Source organism: Loxodonta africana, chromosome 11, assembly GCF_030014295.1.
Source record: "Loxodonta africana isolate mLoxAfr1 chromosome 11, mLoxAfr1.hap2, whole genome shotgun sequence".
NCBI lineage: Eukaryota > Metazoa > Chordata > Mammalia > Proboscidea > Elephantidae > Loxodonta > Loxodonta africana.
This window is the reverse complement of record NC_087352.1, coordinates 3690548-3709525: the sequence shown is the minus strand read 5'-3', so window position 1 is coordinate 3709525 and position 18978 is coordinate 3690548. Positions and strand designations below refer to the sequence as shown.

General features: G+C 47.1%; 1 protein-coding gene across 2 annotated transcripts; it reads left to right on the top strand.

Moving 5' to 3' along the window:
- Nucleotides 1-89: 89 nt before the first annotated feature.
- LGALS7 (galectin 7) lies at nt 90-18037 on the top strand. Of its 2 annotated transcripts, XM_064293614.1 has the most exons (6): nt 90-362; nt 12358-14836; nt 15129-15196; nt 15569-15657; nt 16578-16779; nt 17426-18037. In XM_064293614.1, exons 3-6 carry the CDS (start codon nt 15182-15184, stop codon nt 17537-17539), a joined length of 420 nt encoding a protein of 139 aa, XP_064149684.1. In that variant the 5' UTR covers nt 90-362; nt 12358-14836; nt 15129-15181; the 3' UTR covers nt 17540-18037. The 2 variants fall into 2 exon arrangements, with proteins under 2 accessions (XP_064149684.1, XP_064149685.1); XM_064293615.1 differs by lacking the exon at nt 12358-14836.
- Nucleotides 18038-18978: the final 941 nt, after the last annotated feature.

Genomic DNA, 18978 nt, shown 5'->3' with positions numbered 1-18978 from the left:
GCAGAGAGGGGCCGAGATGCACCTGGGGCTCCAAGGAGCACGGTTGTGCTGAAGGCTGGGGACAGAGGTCCGACCAGTGGAATGGGTGCCACATAGGTGATGACCGTCAGGAGCTAGGGTGGGCAGGCGCGGGTCGATAGTGTGGGGGCGTGGAGCGATCACGGGTCGCAGGGCTCCCCCTGGGCTGGGAGGCTCCAGATGGTCTGCTGTCTGCCCCTGGGGGGGGGGTGTCCTTCCCCGCCTGACACCCTCTCACTGCACAGCAGATGGGCTCCGGGCCTGAAGTCAGCATGGGGTTTGATTCTGGGCTCCCTTCATAGACATCCCGTCTTGGGCCAGCTGCACCATTCTTTCAGCTTCAGGTTTGTTTATCCACATATACTCCTGGATTTATGTGTTTGCAATGAGCACAGGAGCCAACCAGTTGCTGTTAAGTCGATTCTGACTCATGGCGACGTCATGTGTGTAGAGTAGTATTGCTTCATAGGGTTTTCATGGCTGTGACCTGTCAGAAGTAGATCACCAAGCCTTTCTTCTGAGATACCTCTGGGTGGGTTTGAACTGCCAGCCTTTTGGTTAGTAGCTAAGTGCTTCAATGTTTATGCCACCCAGGGACTCTTGAAGACAAGAGAGCAAGCATTAATTTCAGTGCCCTCTGTGTGCTAAATCCTATTAAGAGCTCTTGATATTTATTAACTTACTGGTTGCTTACAAGGACTTTATAAGGCTACTAGTGTCATTGTCCCCATTTTACAGATTGGCAAATGGGAAAATTGGGGTTAAGGCACTTTCAGAAGATCCCACACGGAGTTACTGTCATTACTGTCAGTAAATGGTACACCTGTAAAAAGTTGAATTGGCAAAATTCTGCAATAGGTGTATTTACTAAGTGATAAAAAAAAAAAAAAAAAAAAGTAGCTGCTGAGGCTGCTTCTGTACAACCAAGCACCTCATGGGATTTGGTTCCTTGGTTTGGAGGTTTAGGGTCATGGTTTCGTGCGACATCCCAGTTAACCGGCCTGATAATGTGTTTAGAGCTTCTGTTCTACCTCCTAGTTTGCTGTGTACTGCCTGGGGTCTTAAAGCTTGCAAGCGGCCATCCAAGGCACAGCAGTTAGTCTCTATTCACCTGGAGCAACAGTGGAAGAAGGAGAGTCAGAAATAGGAGGAGGATAGGAAATGCCTGGCTAATTGCCTCCATGAACAACTGCCTCCTTTGCCATGAGACCAGAAGAACTGGATGGTGCCTGGCTACCATTACTGAACATTTTGATCAGAGATTCCATAGAAGAATCCTTGTCAAAAGAGAATATCATAGACTCTGGACTTTCTGGCCCCCATGTGTCTGTCGGTTTGTTGTACTGTGGGAGTTCACGTGTTGCTGTGATGCTGGAAGCTATGCTGCTGGTGTTCAAATACCAGTAGGGTCCCCCTTGGTGGACAGGTTTCAGCTCAGCTTCTGGACTAGAACAGACTAGGGAGAAGGACCTGGTAGTTTACTTACGAAAAAAATTAGCCAGTGTAAATCTTATGAATAGCAGTGGAACATTGATACAGTGCCGGAAGATGAGCCCCTCATGTTGGTAGGCACTCAGAATATGACTGGGGAAGAGCTGCCCCTCAAAGTAGAGTTGACCTTAATGACTAGGATGGAATTAAGCTTCCAGGACCTTCATTTGTTGGTATGGCATGACTCAGAATAAACAGCTGCAGACATCCATTAATAATCAAAATGTGGAGTGTACAAAGTATGACTCTAGGAAAACTGGAGATCATCAAAAATGAAATGGAACGCATAAACATCAATATCCTAGGCAGTAAAAAGGTAGAATGGACTGGTATTGTCCGTTTTAAATCACAGAATCGTATGATCTACTATGCTGGGAATGACAAGTTGAAGAGGAATGCCCTTGCATTCATCATCAAAAAGGACATTTCAAGATCTGTCCTGTTTTCAGTTATAAAAGAAGCCAGCAGAAAGGAGAGGAGCTTCCTACCACCAAGAAAGAAGTGCCAGGATCGGAGCAAGTCCTTTGGACCAAGGGTCCCTGCACTGAGAACCTTCTACACCAGAGGAAGTTTGATGACAAGGACCTTCCCCCAGAGCCGACAAAGAGAAAGCCTTCCCCTGGAGCTGGGGCCCTGAATTTGGACTTGTAGCCTTCTAGACTGTGAGAGAATAAATTTCTCTCTTTGAAGGCCATCCACTTGTGGTATTCCTGTTATAGCAGCACTAGATAACTAAGACAGGGTGACTTCTTAGCAGACCCCAGAAGCTGAATCCTAAACAGAAGGTGGAAAAGTAGAAAAGAAACTCAATTTGAACCCAGAACCCCCAAGCAACTCAGGACTCAGTGGCACCAGGTACTTCTGGGGGTAGGAGATGAAGGACACCCCCAGGATGGCAGTGATGGGCAGTGCAGGATGACAGCTGCCACAGAACCCCAGCCCCATTTGCCACCAGGCAGGAAATGGAGGGCAAGCAGGACGGGCACCCATGCGAGGAGACTCCAAGGGTGAAATTTCTGAGAAGGTGAAGCTGATAGAATACCTGATGCATCTGAACATACTAAAAGAGGGTTAGTCAAGAGACAGAGCATAGAGGATTTGAATTCATAAGAATTACCGAGGAAACTCAGCAAGACAAAACAACCAACTCCAGGGGAAATAAAAAGGTACATCAGAAAGGAAGACTCATCTATCACATGGCTGCGTGGAAGTGGTTAACACACAGTCCCAGTGATGTAAACACTGAACCAAAAGACTACTACGGTCAACTCTTGTGAAGTCATCATCCACATTCCCAGTTGTTAATGTGTTGCCACACCTGCCATTTCTCTCTATAAACCATCTGAGGGTGGGTTGCAGGCATCATGACAATTCAGCTCTAAGTACTTCAGTGTGCATTTCTTAAAAATGATCCTCCTATATAACCACAATGCAATTCATACCTAAGGACATTGACATAAATTTAATATATTCAATGTTGTTGTTAGGTGCTGTTGAGTCGGCTCCAACTCATGGTGACCCCATGTACAACAGATTGAAACGCTGCCTGGTCCTGCGCCATCCTCACAATCATTGTTATGCTGGAGCCCATGGTTGCAGCCACTGTGTCAGTCTGTCTCGTTGAGGGTCTTCCTCTTTTTCACTGACCCTCTACCTTACCAAGCATGATGTCCTTCTCCAGGGAATAATCCGTCCTGATAACATGTCCAAAGTATGTGAGATGCAGTATCGCCATCCATGCTTCTAAGGAGCATTCTGGTTGTACTTCTCCCAAGACAGATTTGTTTGTTCTTTTGGTAATCCATGGTTTATTCAACGTTCTTTGCAAATATTGCAATTCAAACGTGTCAATTCTTCCATCTTCCTTATTCACGGTTCACCTTTTGTGTGCATATGAGGCAACTGAAGACACCGTGGCTTGGGTCAGGCACACCTTAGTCGTCAAGATGACATCTTTTCTTTTCAACGCTTTAAAGAGAGAGGTCTTTTGTAGCAGATCTGCCCAATGCAATGCATCTTTTGATTTCTTGACTACTGCTTACATGGTTCCCAGTGGCTCCAAGTAAAATGAAATCCTTGACTTCAGTCTTTTCTCCATTTATCAAGATGTTGCTTAATGGTCCAGTCATAAGGATTTTTGCTTTAAGTTGAGGTATAATTGATACTAAAGGCTATGGTCTCTGATTTTCATTAGTGTTTCAAGTCCTCTTCACTTTCCGCAAGCAAGGTTGTGTCTTCAGCATATTGCAGGTTGTTAATGAGCCTTCCACCATTCCTGATGCCTTATTCTTCTTCGTATAGGCCAGCTTCTTGGATTATTTGCTCAGCATACAGGTTGAATAAGTATGGTGAAAGGATACAACCCTGACTTGATACCGCGCAGTATCCCTCTGTTCTGTTCAAACGACTGCCTTGTGATCTATGTACAAGTTCCTCATGAGCACAATTAAGTGTTTTGGAATCCCCATTCTTCCCAATGTTATCCATGATTTGTTATGATCTGCACAATCAGATGCCTTTGCATAGTCAATAAAACACAGGTAAACATCCCCTGGTATTCTCTGCTTTCAGCCAGGATCCATCTGACATCAGCAATAATACTCCTGGTTCCACATCCTCTTCCAAAAACGGCCTGAATTTCTGGCAGTCCCCCATCAATATACTGTTGCAGCCCCTTTTGAATGATCTTCAGCAAAATTTTATTTGCGTGTGACTTAAACGATATCGTTCGATAATTCCCACATTCAGTTAGATCACCGTTCTTGGGAAGAGGCATAAATATGGATCTCTTCCAGTTGGTTGGCCAGGTAGCTGTCTTCTAAATTTCTTGGCATAGAAGAGTTAGCACTTCCAGCGCTGCATTTGTTGAAATATCTCAATTGGTATTCAGTCAGTTCCTGGAGACTTGTTTTTGGCCAATGCCTTCAGTGCAGCTTGGAACTCTTCCTTCAGTACCATGGGTTCCTGATCATAGGCTACCTCCTGAGATGGATTAACGTTGACCAATTCTCTTTGGTACAGTGACTCTGTGTATTCCTTCATCTTCTTTTCATGCTTCCTGCGTCAGTTAATATCTTCCCGGTAGAATCCTTCAGTGTTGCAACTCCAGGCTTGAATTTTTTCTGCGGTTCTTTCGGCTTGAGAAATACTGAGTGTATTCTTCCCCTTTGGTTTTCTATCTCCAGGTCTTTGCACATGTCATTATAATACTTTGTTTTCTCGAGCTGCCCTTTGAAAATTTGTTCGGCTCTTTTACTTCATTTTTTTTTTCTTTTCAGAGTCTCTTCTGACATCCATTTTGGTCTTTTCTTTCTGTCTTGTGTTTTTAATGACCTCTTGCTTTTTTTTCATGTCTGATGTCCTTGATGTCATTCCACAACTCATCTGGTCTTCAGTCATTAGTGTTCAATGCATCAAATCTATTCTTGAGATGATCTCTAAATTCAGGTGGGATATGCTCAAGGTTCCCTGTCTGTCAGTTTGTCATACTGTGGGGGCTTGCGAGTTGCCGCGATGCCGGAATCTATGCCGCTGGTATTCAGATACCAGCAGGGTCACCCATGGTGGACAGGTTTCAGCTGAGCTTCCACACTAAGACAGACTAGGAAGAAGGACCTGGCAGTCTACTTCTGAAAAGAATTAGCCAGTGAAAACCTTACGAACAGCAGTGGAACACTGTCTGATAAAGTGCGGGAAGATAAGCCCCTGAGGTTGGAATGCACTCAAAAGACTACTGGGGAAGAGCTGCCTCCTCAAAGTGGAGTTGACCTTACTGACACGCATGGAGTCAAGCTTTCGAGGCCTTCATTTGCTGACGTGGCACAACTCAAAATGAGAAGAAGTAACTGCAAACATCCATTAACAATCTGAACGTGGAACATACAAAGTATGAATCTAAGAAAATTGGAAATTGTCAAAAACAAAATGGAACTCATAAAGACCGATATCCTAGGCATTTACTGAGCTGAAATGGACTGATATTGGTCATTTTGAATTGGATAATCATATGGTGTACTGTGCTGGGAATGACAGCTTAAAGAGGAATGGCTTTGCATTCATTGTCAAAAAGAACATTTCAAGATCTATCCTAAAGTACAACGCTGTCAGTGATATCCATACACCTGCAAGGAAGACCAGTTAATGCAACCATTACTCAAATTTACACACGAACCACTAAGGCCAAAGATGGAGAAATTGAAGATTTTTACCAGCTTCTGCAGTCCGAAATTGATCAAACATGCAATCAGGATGCATTGATAATTACTGGTGATTGGAATGTGAAAGTTGGAAACAAAAGAAGAAGGATCCATAATTGGAAAATATAGCCTTGGTGATAGAAATGATGCCGGAGATCTCATGATAGAATTTTGCAAGACCAACAACTTCTTCATTGCAAATAGCCTTTTTCAGCAGCATAAATGGCGACTGTATACATGGACCTCGCCAGATGGAATACACAGGAATCAAACCGACTACATCTTTGGAAAGAGACGATGGAAAAGCTCAATATCATCAGTCAGAACAAGGCCAGGGGCCGACTGCAGAACGGACCATCGATTGCTCATATGCAAGTTCAGGTTGAAACTGAAGAAAATGAGAACAAGTCCACAAGAGCCAAAGTATGACTTTGAGTATATCCCACTTGAATTTAGAGACTATCTCCAGAATAGATTTGATGCATTGAACACTAATGACCAAAGACCAGACGAGTTGTGGAATGACATCAAGGACATCATACATGAAGAAAGCAAGAGGTCATTAAAAAGACAGGAAAGAAAGAAAAGACCAAAATGGACATCAGAAGAGACTCTGAAATATGCTCTTGAATGTCGAGCAGCTAAAGCAAAAGGAAGAAATGATGACATAAAAGAGCTGAATAGAAGATTTCAAAGGGCAGATCGAGAAGACAGAGTATTACAATGACATGTGCAAAGACCTGGAGGTAGAAAACCAAAAGGGAAGAACATGCTTTGTATTTCTCAAGCTGAAAGAACTGAAGAAAAAATTCAAGCCTCTAGTTGCAATAGTGAAGGATTCTATGGGGAAAATATTACACGGTGCAGGAAGAATCAAAAGAAGATGGAAGGAGTAAACAGAGTCATTATACCAAAAAGAATTGGTCGATGTTCAACTATTTCAAGGTAGCATATGATCAGGAACCGATGGTACTGAAGGAAGAAGTCTAACCTGCACTGAAGGCGTTGGCGAGAAACCAGGCTCCAGGAATTGACGGAATATCAATTGAGACATTTCAATAAAATGGATGCAGCACTGGAAGTGCTCACTCATCTATGCCAAGAAATTTGGAAGAGAGCTATCTGGCTAACCACCTGGAAGAGATCCATATTTATGCCTATTCCCATGAAAAGCGATACAACTGAATGCAGAAATTATCTAACAATATCATTAATATCACATGCAAGCAAAATTTTGTTGAAGATCATTCAAAAGCGGCTGCAACAGTATATCCACAGGGAACTTCCAGAAATTCAGGCCAGATTCAGAAGAGGATGTGGAACCAGGGATATCATTGCTGATGTCAGATGGATCCTGGCTGAAAGCAGAGAATACCAGAGGGTGTTTACATGTGTTTTATTGACTGCAAAAGCATTCGACTGTGTGGATCATAACAAATTATGGATAATGTTGCGAAGAATGGGAATTCCAGGACACTTAATTGTGCTCCTGGGGAACCTGTACATGGCTCAAGAGGCAGCTGTCTGGACAGAAAAAGGGAATATTGCATGGTTTAAAGTCAGGAAAGGTGTGCATCAGGGTTGTATCCTTTCACCATACTTATTCAATCTGTACGCTGAGCATCTAATCCGAGAAGCTGGACTATATGAAGAAGAACACTTCATCAGGATTGGACCTGTGTTACACAGATGACACAACCTTGCTTGCTGAAAGTGAAGAGGACTTGAAGCACTTACTGATGAAGATCAAAGATCACAGCCTTCAGTATGGATTACACCTCAACATAAAGAAAACAAAAATCCTTACAACTGGACCAATGAGCAACATCATGATAAATGGAAAAAAGATTGAAATCATCAAGGATTTCATTTTACTGGGATCCACAACCAACAGACATGAAAGCTGCAGTCAAGAAATCAAAAGACGGCATTGCAGTGGGCAAATCTGCTTCAAAGGACCTCTTTAAAGTGTTGAAAAACAAAGAGGCCACCTTGAAGACTAAGGTACGCCTGACCCAAGCCATGGTATTTTCAATCACATCATGTGCATGTGAAAGCTGAACAATGAATAAAGAAGGCTGAAGAAGATTTGACGCCTTTGAATTGTAGAGTTGGTGAAGAATATTGAATATACCATGGACTGCCAAAAAGAACAAACAAATCTGTTTTGGAAGAAGTACAACCAGAATGCTCCTTAGAAGCAAGGATGGAGAAACTGTGTCTTACATACTTTGGACATCTTTTCAGGAGGGATCAGCCCCTGGAGAAGGACATCATGCTTGGTAAAGTACAGGGTCAGCAGAAAAGAGGAAGACCCTCAACGAGATGGATTGACACAGTGGCTGCAACGATGGGCTCAAGCGTAACAACAATTGTGAGGATGGTACAGGATTGGGCAGCGTTTCGTTCTGTGGTACATAGGGGTCGCTGTGGGTCAGTACCGATTCGATGGCACCTAAGAACAACAGCGACGTTTCCAATCTGGATACCTTTTGTTTCTTTTTCCTGTCTTATTGCTCTGGCTAGGACTTCTAATGCAATATGGAATAGAAGTAGTGAGAGCGGGCACATCTGTCTTGTTCTTATTTCAAGGGAAAGCTCTCAGTCTTTATTAAGCATAAAGTTGCCTGTTGGTTTTTCACATATGCCCTGAATCATGTGAAGAATTTCCCTTCTATTCCAATCTTCTTTAGGGTTTTCATCAAGAGTGTGGGATTTTATCAAATGCTTTTTCTACATCCGTAGAGACGATCCTGTGGTTCTTTTCCTTTGTTCCGTTGATGTGGTGTATAATGCTGATTGATTTTCTAATGTTGAATCATCCCTGCATTCCTGGAATAAATCTCACTTGGTCATGGTGTATGACTCTTTCAATATGCTGTTGAATTCTGTTTCCTAGTATTTTGTTCAGAATTTTTGCATCTATATTCATAGGGGATATTGGCCTGTAGCTTTCTTTCCTTGCAGTGCGCTTGTCTTATTTTGGTATCAGGGTTATGTTTGCTTCATAGAAGAAATTAGGGAGTACTCCTTCCTTCTTTATCTTTCAGAGGAGTTTAAACAGGATAAGTGTCAATTCTTCTCTAAATGTTTGGCAGAACTCCCCAGTGAACCATCAGGTCCAGGACTTTTTTCGTTGGAAAGTTTTTGATCACTGATTCAATCTCTTCACTTACTTTGGGTCTGTTGAGCTCTTCTATTTCCACTTGAGTCAGTTTGAGTAGGTTGTCTGCTTCTGCATTTGTCCATTTCATCCAGATTATCCAGTTTGTTGGAAACCCTGGCGGCGTAGTGGTTAAGTGCTACGGCTGCTAACCAAAGGGTCGGCAGTTCAAATCTGCCAGGCGCTCCTTGGAAACTCTATGGGGCAGTTCTACTCTGTCCTGTAGGGTCACTATGAGTTGGAATTGATTCAACGGCACTGGGTTTGGTTTGGTTTGGTTTTATCCAGTTTGTTGCTGTATAGTTTTTAATAATATTCTGTCATAATTCTCTTTATTTCTATTTGATCAGTTGTAATATCTCCTGTTTCATTTCTTATTTTGGTTATCTGCCTCTTTTCTCTTTTTTTTTTTTGAGCCTAGCTAAAAGTTTGTCAATTATATTGATCTTTTCAAAGAGCCAGCTTCTAGTTTTGTTGATTCTATTTTTTTTTTTTTCTGTTTTCAATTTTATTTATTCAGCTCTGATCTTTATTTTCTTTCTTCCGGTAGGTTTAGACTTAATTTGCTCTTCTCTTTCTACTTCCTTAAGTTGTAGAGTCAGGCTGCTGTTTGAGATCTTCTTTTGTCACATAGGCGTTTATTGCTGTAGGTTTTGCTCTGTGTACTGCCTTTGCTGCCTCCCGTAAGTTTTGATATGTTGTGTTTTCATGTTTATTTGACTCTAAGTAATTTGCTATTTCTTCCTTGACCCATTGATAGTTTAATAGTGCATTGTTTAATTTCCATATGTTTGTGTATTTTCCAGTGGGTTTTAAAATTTTTTCTGTTATTGATTTCTAGCTTTACTCTGTTATAGTTGGAGAAAATACTTTGTATGATTTCAGTCTTTTAAAATTTATCAGGATTTGCTTTGTGATCTAATGTGTGCTCTGTCCTGGAGAATGATCCATGTGTACTGGAGTAGAATGCATATTGTGCTCTTGTTGAGTGAAATGTTCTGTTAAATCTAGTTGGTTTATAGTATCGTTCAGGTCCTCTGTCTCCTGGTTGATCTTCTTTCTAGATGTTCTGTCCAATATTGAAAGCAGTGTACTGGAGTCTCAAACTATTATCATAGTACTATCTATTTCTCTCTTCAGTTCTATCAGTGTTTGCTTTATATATTCAGGTGCTCCAGCTTTGGTGCAACTAATCATGGTGGAACTAAGTCATCTTGACGAATCCATCCTTTTATCACTATATAATGTCCGTTTTTATCTCTTCTAACAGGTTTTGTCTTAAAGTCTTCTTTGCCTGATATTAAGATTGCCACCCCAGCTCTCTTTTGGTTATTACTTGCATAGAATATTTTTTTTCTATTCTTTCACTTGCAACCCGTTTGTGTCCTTGGGTGTAAGATGTGTCCCTTGTAAACTGCATATAGTCGGATCATATATTTTTTTAAATCCATTCTGCCACTCTCTGTGTTTAAATTAATATATTAACCCCAAACCAAATCAACCATTTGCTTTCGAGTTGATTCTGACTTATAGCAACCCTATAGGACAGAGTAGAACTGCCCCACAGGGTTGCCAAGGATTGGCTGGTGGATCCGAACTGCCAACTTTTTGGTTAGCAGCTGAGTTCTTCACCGCTGAGCCACCAGGGGTCCAAATTAATATATTAAAACATATTAAATATATATTATTGTTATTGGGTACCGCTGAGTTGATTCCAACCCATGGCGACCCATGTGATACAGGAACACTGCCCCCTAGGGTTTTTCTGGCTATAATCTTTTTGGGAGCTGATTGCTAGGTCTTTCTCACACGGAGCCATTGGGTGAGTTCAAACCACCAACCTTTCTGTTAGTTGCCAAGCACTTAACTATTGCACTACCAGGTCTCCTTAAATATATGTCAATATATGTCATATACAAAAATATATTTAAGAAAACCCAAAAATTTATATATTAAATATGTTTTAAAATACATATTAAAATAAGTATATCCTAAATTCATAGATGTGGTTTAAACCATTGAAGATATATAAACTAAGTTTATAATTGAGACCAAACATTACAGAAAAAAAGGCCTTAAAGCTGATTGGATTGTTAAAATTTACTGTATTTATAAACAGAAACTATGTGTATCAATATGAAGTCCATTTGAAATCTGTGTGTTTGTGTCCGGTTGCTGTGGCGTTGATCCTGACTCATGGCAACCCCGTGTGTATCAGAGTAGATTTCAAAAGGACTTATAAGCTTAAGGAAAAAAGAAGTCAGCTTTTTTTTTAATGTGTACTTTTATCATTGTTTTTATTGTGTGCCTTCGAATGGATTCCATCTCATAGCAACCCTGTAGGACAGAGTAGAACTGCCCCATACGGTTTCCAAGGAGCAGCCGGTGGATTTGAACTGCTGACCTTTTGGTTAGCAGATGAGCTCTTAACCACTCCACTTTTCACCAGAAGGTTAATTTGCACCCAAAGCAGCCCCTGAGTGATCTTTGCTATGCATAAAAAACAACCAAAGCCATCAACCAACTGACCTTGACCCAAGCTGGGGTGTTCTATTCCTATATCCATCCACTGTGCAACTAGTTACTTTTTCCCTAAATTATTTCCCGAATTTCACCTGAATTCAGGAAACTTGGGAATTCTCCCACTCTCCCACTTCCTTATTTTCCTGGTGAGTAAGACTTTGTGACTCCTAAAAGTTGAGGAATGACAGTGGTTTCCTGGGGCAGGTGGGAGGCTGGCTGGGAGGGGGCAGGAGGAAACTTGATCGGGGTGACGAGTAAACAGGTCTACACATTAGTCCATAGTGTAGCGGTTATCATGTTCGCCTAACACGTGAAAGGTCCCTGGTTCAAAACTGGGCAGAAACAAAATGCAGTATTTGGAGCCCTGGTGGCAGTGGTTAAAGATGGGCTGCTAACCAAAAGATGGAGTTCGAATCTACCAGCCACTTCTTGAAAAACCTATGGGGCAGTTCTGCTCTGTCCTATAGGATCCACAGGAATGGGCTTGGTTTGGGTTTTTTTAAAAATACATTTTTCAAAGGGGTCCTGGTGGCACTGTGGTTAAAGTGCTCAGCTGCTAACCAAAAAGTCGGTGGTTCGAGCCTACCAGCCGCCCCACAGGAGGAAGATAGGGCAGTCAGTTTCTGTAAAGATTACAGACTTGGAAACCCTGTGGGGCAGTTCTATTCTGTCCTATAGGGTTGCTATGAGTCGGAATCAACTTGACGGCAATGTTTTTTATTTTTATTTTTTTAAATATACATTTGTCAAGGTGCCCTGGGTGTCCCATGGTTAAGCACTGGGTTGCTAACCTTAAGGTGGGCACTTTGAGCCCACCAACCCCTCCACAGGATAAAGATGTGGCAGTCTGCTTCTGCAAAGATGTACAGCCTTGGGAACCCTGTGGGGCAGTTCTACTCTGTCCTGTAGGGTCACTATGAGTCAGAATTGATAGCAACGAGGTTTTTTTTTTATACATATGTTCAGCTTCCCTAGGTGGTGCAAACGGTTAAGCTCTCAAGTACTAGCCAAAAGGTTGGCGATGTGAACCCACCCAAAGGCGCCTCAGAAGACAGGCCTGGCAATCAGCTTCCAAAGGTCACAGCCTCGAACAGCCTACGGAGCAGTTCCACTCTGCACACATGGGGTCGTCGTGAGTCACAACCGACTTGACAGCGACTAAAAACAACATACGTTTGTCGGAGTCCCTGTGTCATGCAAACAGCTCCCTTGGCTGCTAACTGAAAGGCTGGAGGTTCGAGTCCACCAGAGGCACCTTGGAAGAAAGGCGTACTTCTGAAAAAGCAGCCACTGGAAACTCGAAAACCCTATGGAGCACAGTTCTGCCCTGACACACATGGGGTCACCTCCGTAGGGTTTTCAGTGGCTGAGTTTTCCAAAGTAGATCAGCAAGCCTTTCTTCCAAGGCACCTCGGGGTTAGCAGCCGAGCACAATCAACTCAGATGGCAACTGGTATATAATTGTCAAACTTCACAAACTAAACTCTTAAAATCTGCACAGTTTATTTAATGCAAATTACACCTCAATTAAGAAAGACTATTGGGAAATAAGTACATGAATTAATTACTTGGAAATGAAAAAAGTGCTCACAGAAGTATTATTTCAGAACTGATAAAAAGATCATAAGCCCAAATGAATAAGAATCAAGTGTGCACCAATCAGAGTTAAAGAAATGACCCAGGTTTTCAAACTGATAAAAGACTGAGCGCAAAAAATTTGGCCCATCACCAAAGGCAAGCTGGGACCGTGCAGGCTGGCTGCCTGTGAAGAAAGATCAAGCCACAGTGAAAAAACACAGTGGGGAAAAAAAAAAAGATGAGTCACTGGGAGATACAGTCGCAATGTATGGAACAGGAACAAAGAAATCTAAGGAAACCCTTATTTTTAAGGAATACCTCACCAGAATTAACCGCACCAAGTCGGAGCTGGCGGTGCTGTAACCGGAAAGCATACCGTCCTGTTACGTTATGCTGACGAGACCATCACACACAGACCCTGGTTGCTTCCTTGCTGTGTGGCGTTAACTGAGACTGCCCCTGTCTAAGCCTCATTTTCTCCTCTGCAGAATGGGGGTGCTTGCAGCTTCCATTACAATGCAGCTGCCCAGCCTCCCTCTCAGAGGCTCTAAACCAGTTGCATTCCCGTGAATTCCGACTCAGGGTGACCCCATGTGTGTCAGAGTAGAACTGTGCTCTGTAGGGTTTTCAATGGCTGATTCTTCAAAAGTAGGTCGCAAAGGCTTTCTTCCCAGGCTCCTCTGGGTTAGCAGCCAAGCACAATAACAGTTGTACCACCCAGGGACTCCTCAGAGGGCCTAGCTCCCTGAATCACACCACCGTGGGTGCCTCTGTACGTCGGGTGGGGGGATGGGAGAGAGTCCGGGAGGCTGGGGGTGGCGCAGGTTCTGTGGCTGCTTGTCTGCACCCAAACTTTCCATTCCCCAGCCTGCCTCTGCCCCAGGCCTCCTTCCAGCCTGCTGGGTGGGGCTGGGGGAGGGGAGTGAGATGTGGAAAGAGCTGGGAAAGACAGCTAGGCGTGGTTTCTGCACAGCTCCCCCGCCCTGCCTCTCCCAAGCCTTCCAGAACCTTCCCTGGGCATCTCGATTCCCCCCTCCCCCCTTTCCTAGATTCCTGTGGGGGCTGGAAATGAGGCTGGGTGGAGGGTCCCCACTTTGTTCTTTTTCTTGGGCTGAGTGGTAGGCGGATCCTAAGCCATCCCTCCACCCCCTGCAATCTTAACGGGGCAGGGGGGATGGTGGTAGCAGCTTGGGAAGGAGGGGCCAGGAAAAGGACAGATGGGGACAGAGGGAGAGAGAGAAGAAAACCAAAGACAATTGCTTCCCCGTCCTGAGCCTCAGAAGCCCTGATGGTGCAGTGGTTAAGCTCAGCTTCAAACCAAAAGGTGGGCAGGTCCATTGGAATCCACCAGCTGCTCCACAGGACAAAGATGTGACAGTCCGCTTCCCTAAAGATTTCAGCCTTCGAAACCCTATGGGGTCCTTCTACTCTTTCCTCTATGGTTGCTATGGGTCGGAATAGACTCCACGGCAGTGGGTTTTGGTATTCTGAGCCTCAGTTTCCTCATCTGTAAAATGGGGACGATCACTGCCCCTCTCTCCTGGGCTTGCTGTGAGCAACAACGATTTCTGGCATATCCTGGGCAGGCCCAGGGGTTTGGGAATCGGCAGCTGTTGTCATTCCTTTTACTGCTGCATTTCACCTGTATGTACGGTTCTAGGCACCTGGGGTACAACAGTGAACAAATGAGGAGAAAATCCCTGCTCCCTGGGAACTCAAGTCCTCTTATTAGTGGTGGCGTGGTGGTTATAATTATTTTTGCAGAGGCGGAAACGAGTTTTGGTGAAGACAGATCCTCAGGTCCAGGCAGGAGGCTGTACAGCTGGGAGAGGGGGCCGGAGTCCCAGCCCCCAGCTTGGCTTCTCAGGTGCCAACTTTTCCATGTATAAAATTGGCATGGCGTTTCTCTCCGCCAGGCAGCGGGAAGATGGCACTGGCACAGTGAGCTTCTCTGTTATCACCATTACTGTTACTATTATTATTAGCTCCAAGGAGAGGGGGTAATGTGCCTGGGAACTCCCAGTGAGTGGAGGGGGTCAGAGATCCCAGGAAATGATGTGCCAGCCTGGCCCCAGGGCTGGGGTCTGTGCCAGTTGTGGGCGGTGGGCAGGGAAGCGGGGTGAGTCACCCCAGCCAGCCCCACCCTGCTTTTTCTTAAGGGCCTCCCAGTCGTACCTGCCACCCACTGTTGCAGGTCCCACTTGTCCCAGCCATGGCGGAGAGCTTCGTAAGTACTGCAGGGGCCTAGGGGACGGGGGGGACAGGGGAGACGGTCTGGTCCATGCTGGGGGCAGGCCCTGGGACTGCCCAAGGTTTCCTGTTGCAAGGGGGCACTGTGAACTGTCAGGGGCTTCTGGGTTATCCCATCCCAATTTTCCCCTTCTCCCTCTCCGTGCTCCTCTTGGTGTCTGTCTTTGAACATTTTTTTCTCTCACTTTCTCTCTCCCTTTCCCTCTCTGGGTCTCTTCCCTTTCTCTCCATCCTGTCTTTCTGTTTTCTGCTGGTCTCTGTCCTGTTCTTTTTCTCCCTGCCGCTGACCCATCTTCTGTCTCTGGTTCTCCTTGGTTTATCACATCCTCTGACACCCCTCTTCTCACAGACCATCCCCCACAAGACCTCCCTGCCCCAGGGTATCCACGCAGGCACCGTGCTGAGAATCCGTGGTTTGGTTCCCCACAACGCTGGCAGGTGAGACCCCAGACTCCAACCATGAGGGGTGGGAGGTCTCCCCAGGCTCAGCTGCTCTAGAGTTCTTGCAGCCCAGAGATTGGGGGTCTCCAGGGCCATCTCTGTCCACCAGAGTCCTGGCTGCCCCAGGCTATCCCTGACTTGCTGAAATTTGGGCATCTCCACCTATTCACCCCATGACTGCGTGACTTGGGTCCCTAAGTCTAAGAATTTGGAAGTTCCAGGGAATCTTAGGGTTCCTGTGATTTCGGAGTCTAGCTCCCCATGGACTCTGGAAATATGGGAATGCCTGGTGATTGCAGAGGAGCCCTGGTGGCACCGTGGTTAAGTGATACTGCTGCTAACCAAAAGGTCGGCAGTTCAAATCCACCAGCTGCTCCTTGGAAACCCTATGGGGCAGTTCTTCTCTATCCTATTGGGTCACTATGAGTCTGAATCGACTAGCCGGCAACAGGTTTAGTTTTGCGGGGGGAGTGACTGTGAGGTGCCCTGGGCATCTGAGTCCTCGGCAAGCAATTGTATGACTTCCTGCTTATGGGAAACTTAAGTCTTCTAGGAATCAAGGGTACCCTGGAAATATCGGGGTCCCTGGCTATTGTTCCTAGCTCTCTGGAATAGGGAGCTTCCTGGGACTTGGGGGTATCCTGCATCGATACCATGTCTTGGCAGGTCCCAGAGCCTTTGGAAATGAAACGAGGGGAACCCTGATCTGCGTGGATGTGTGCCCAGGCCTCCAATAAATCTTTGCATGCCCTGGAAATCCACGCTCCCTGCTATCAGTCCACCTCCCTCAGTGGGGTCTGATGGCTTCAGGGCCCTGTAAATGTGGAGGTGCTTTGGGAATGAGGCGGGGTCCCCGACCACTGGTCCTTGACCTTGATCTGAGCGGGTTCCCAGCTCCTGATGCCCGCCGCCTCTAGGTTCCACGTAAACCTGCTGTGCAGCGAGGGGCAGGACGCCGACGCCGCCCTACATTTCAATCCCCGGATGGACACTTCCGAGGTGGTCTTCAACAGCAAGGAGCAAGGCGCGTGGGGCCCCGAGGAGCGCGGCAAGGGCGTTCCTTTCTACCGCGGGCAGCCCTTCGAGGTGCTCCTCATCGCCACCGACGACGGCTTCAAGGTGGGACGCGACAGGGGTGTGGACGCCAAGGCCCTGCCCCTCCAGCAGAGGGCAGGGGCGCTGCTGCGGTGGAAGAGCCGGAGTGGCCTCCGGGCTGGGGATGGGGGCGCAAAGGCGTGGCCAAGGCGAGGAAGGGACATCCCCAGACGCTCTCCCTACCGGGACCACCCCCCGAGGGGCGGCTGTGTAACAGGGCACGGACGAGACCAGCAAGAGGGGAGTGCCAAAGGCGTGTCCTAGCAGAGGATGTGGCCCCCAGACTAGCCATCCCTTATCCAGCCCCAAGCCCCATGTAAGGGCTCTGCCGTAGGGAGAAGAATGGGCTGGGCCCGGAACGACAACCCAGGGGAGGGGTCGCTTCCAACCCTCCCACTCCCACACGGTTCACCCCTTTTATAGCGGACGCCCTAAGAATAACAGCACCAGCCACCAACACTTAAAAAGCACTTGTGTACCAAACAGTAGACGCATCTCATCCTTAAAGCGAGAGGTTAGAATCAACACTAGCCCCGTGTTCCAGGTGGGGAAACCGAGGCCCAGCGGGCCTGCGTGACTTGCCCAGGGTCACACAGCGTGTGTCAGAGTCGGGTGCGAACCCACGTGGTCAGCCTCCGGAAGCTTATCCAGGGCCCCCTTGCCCCTCCAGGCCGTGGTCGGGGACTCGGAATATCACGTGTTCCGGCACCGGATGCCGCTGGCGCGCGTGCGCCTGCTGGAGGTGGGCGGGGACGTGCAGCTGGAGTCGGTGCGGGTCTTCTGAGCCGGAAGAGGGGGGAGGGCACGGGCGGGCTCCAGGGCCTTCGGATGGTGAATAAAGTCGTGGCCCCCAGGGCTCCTGATGGGTTTGTGTCCTTTTATGCAGATAAGGGAAACTGAGGCTCAGAGAGGTAAAGACACTACTCGGTGTTATACAGCAAATCCTTGACGGAGGCAGGATTCGAACCGGGCCCTGATAAGGCAATTTCTGTAGGAGACTTGCGATCTGGTATGGGGATGGGTCGAGGGCTTGTCTTGACGCTTCACTTGGCAAAGCAAACTCCATTGCCGTCGAGGTGATTTCGACTCGCAGCGACCCTATAGAACTGACCTATTCAGAGTTTCCAAGGAGCGCCTAGTGGATTCGAACTGACAACCTTTTAGTTAGCAGCTGTAGCGCTTAACCAGCAAGCCAGATGTAGTCGCATTAAGTGCTTATCTGGAGTGGTTGGGGGTGATCTGATGAAGAATGGAGGGGGCTCAAGCCGTCCGATGGCACCCCCACCGCGGATTTAACGGACCCCAAAATGGGTACATATGTTAAAAAAAAAAAAAAATGGGGGGGTGAGCCTTCCGAGGGTCCCCACACTCAAGCTCCCGCGCCCCGGGCCGGCCACGTCTCGGCCTCTCCCTTCTCCCCAGGCCTCTCGGGGCCGGAGCTGGCCCGCGCGGGGCCGGGAAGCCGGCTCCAGGCGTCGCCCGCCCTCCGCTCGGCTCCGGGGTCGGGAGAGCCCGCGGCCAGGCGCGCCCCGGGCCAGACGCGCCTAGAAGCTGCGGCCGCTTCTCGGAGCGCGAGCGGAGGCGAGAAGGGCGGGCTCCGGGCTCCTGGCTCCCCGCTGCCGTAGCGGCCCCGTGACCACACCTGTCCCACCTCGGCTAACCCAGCGACCCCTGAGACCCCCGCCCCAGTGATTCTGTCGGGCGCTCAAGGGTAGAGGCTCAGTCCACCCCCAGCACCAGCAGGTGACCTTCAAGGTGCCAGGGACGTCGCTGAGGTCGCACTTAATGGCGAGGGAGGGGGCGAGGGACCACGTGAGCCCCCGAGCCCGCACCTTGAGCAAGGTGGCAGGGAAGACCCGGCCCGGGACAGCCTTGGAAAACTGAACGTGGGGTCACCAGGCTCGCGGCTGGCTCAGCTTCGAGCCCGAACCCCACGCAGCGTGTGACAGGCCGCCCCCTGGCGGCCGCCGCCGTCGTTGCAGTCTAGGCCTCGGAGCTCGGGTCTGGTTATTAGGGCGCAGTAGGGTGATGGAAGCGCCAGGCTCTGCTGCGGCCAGGCTCCAGGCATTTCAGAGCCGGACATTTTTCTAACCCCTTTCGACCCTCTGGCAGGGCCGTGGTAATGTATGAAACCCCCCAAATTCCATTTTCACGTTTCCCTGTACCCTTCTCCAAACCAGCACTGGCTAACCGCCTCCTCTGGGCCCGCCCCCAAGCTGGACG

What these genes read in the sequence shown, in the direction of transcription:
- LGALS7 (XM_064293615.1), top strand. An exon ending in GTTCCCCACAACGCTGGCAG is followed by an intron (nt 15,658 to 16,577) that starts GTGAGACCCCAG and finishes CGCCGCCTCTAG; the next exon opens with GTTCCACGTAAACCTGCTGT. An exon ending in CCACCGACGACGGCTTCAAG is followed by an intron (nt 16,780 to 17,425) that starts GTGGGACGCGAC and finishes TTGCCCCTCCAG; the next exon opens with GCCGTGGTCGGGGACTCGGA.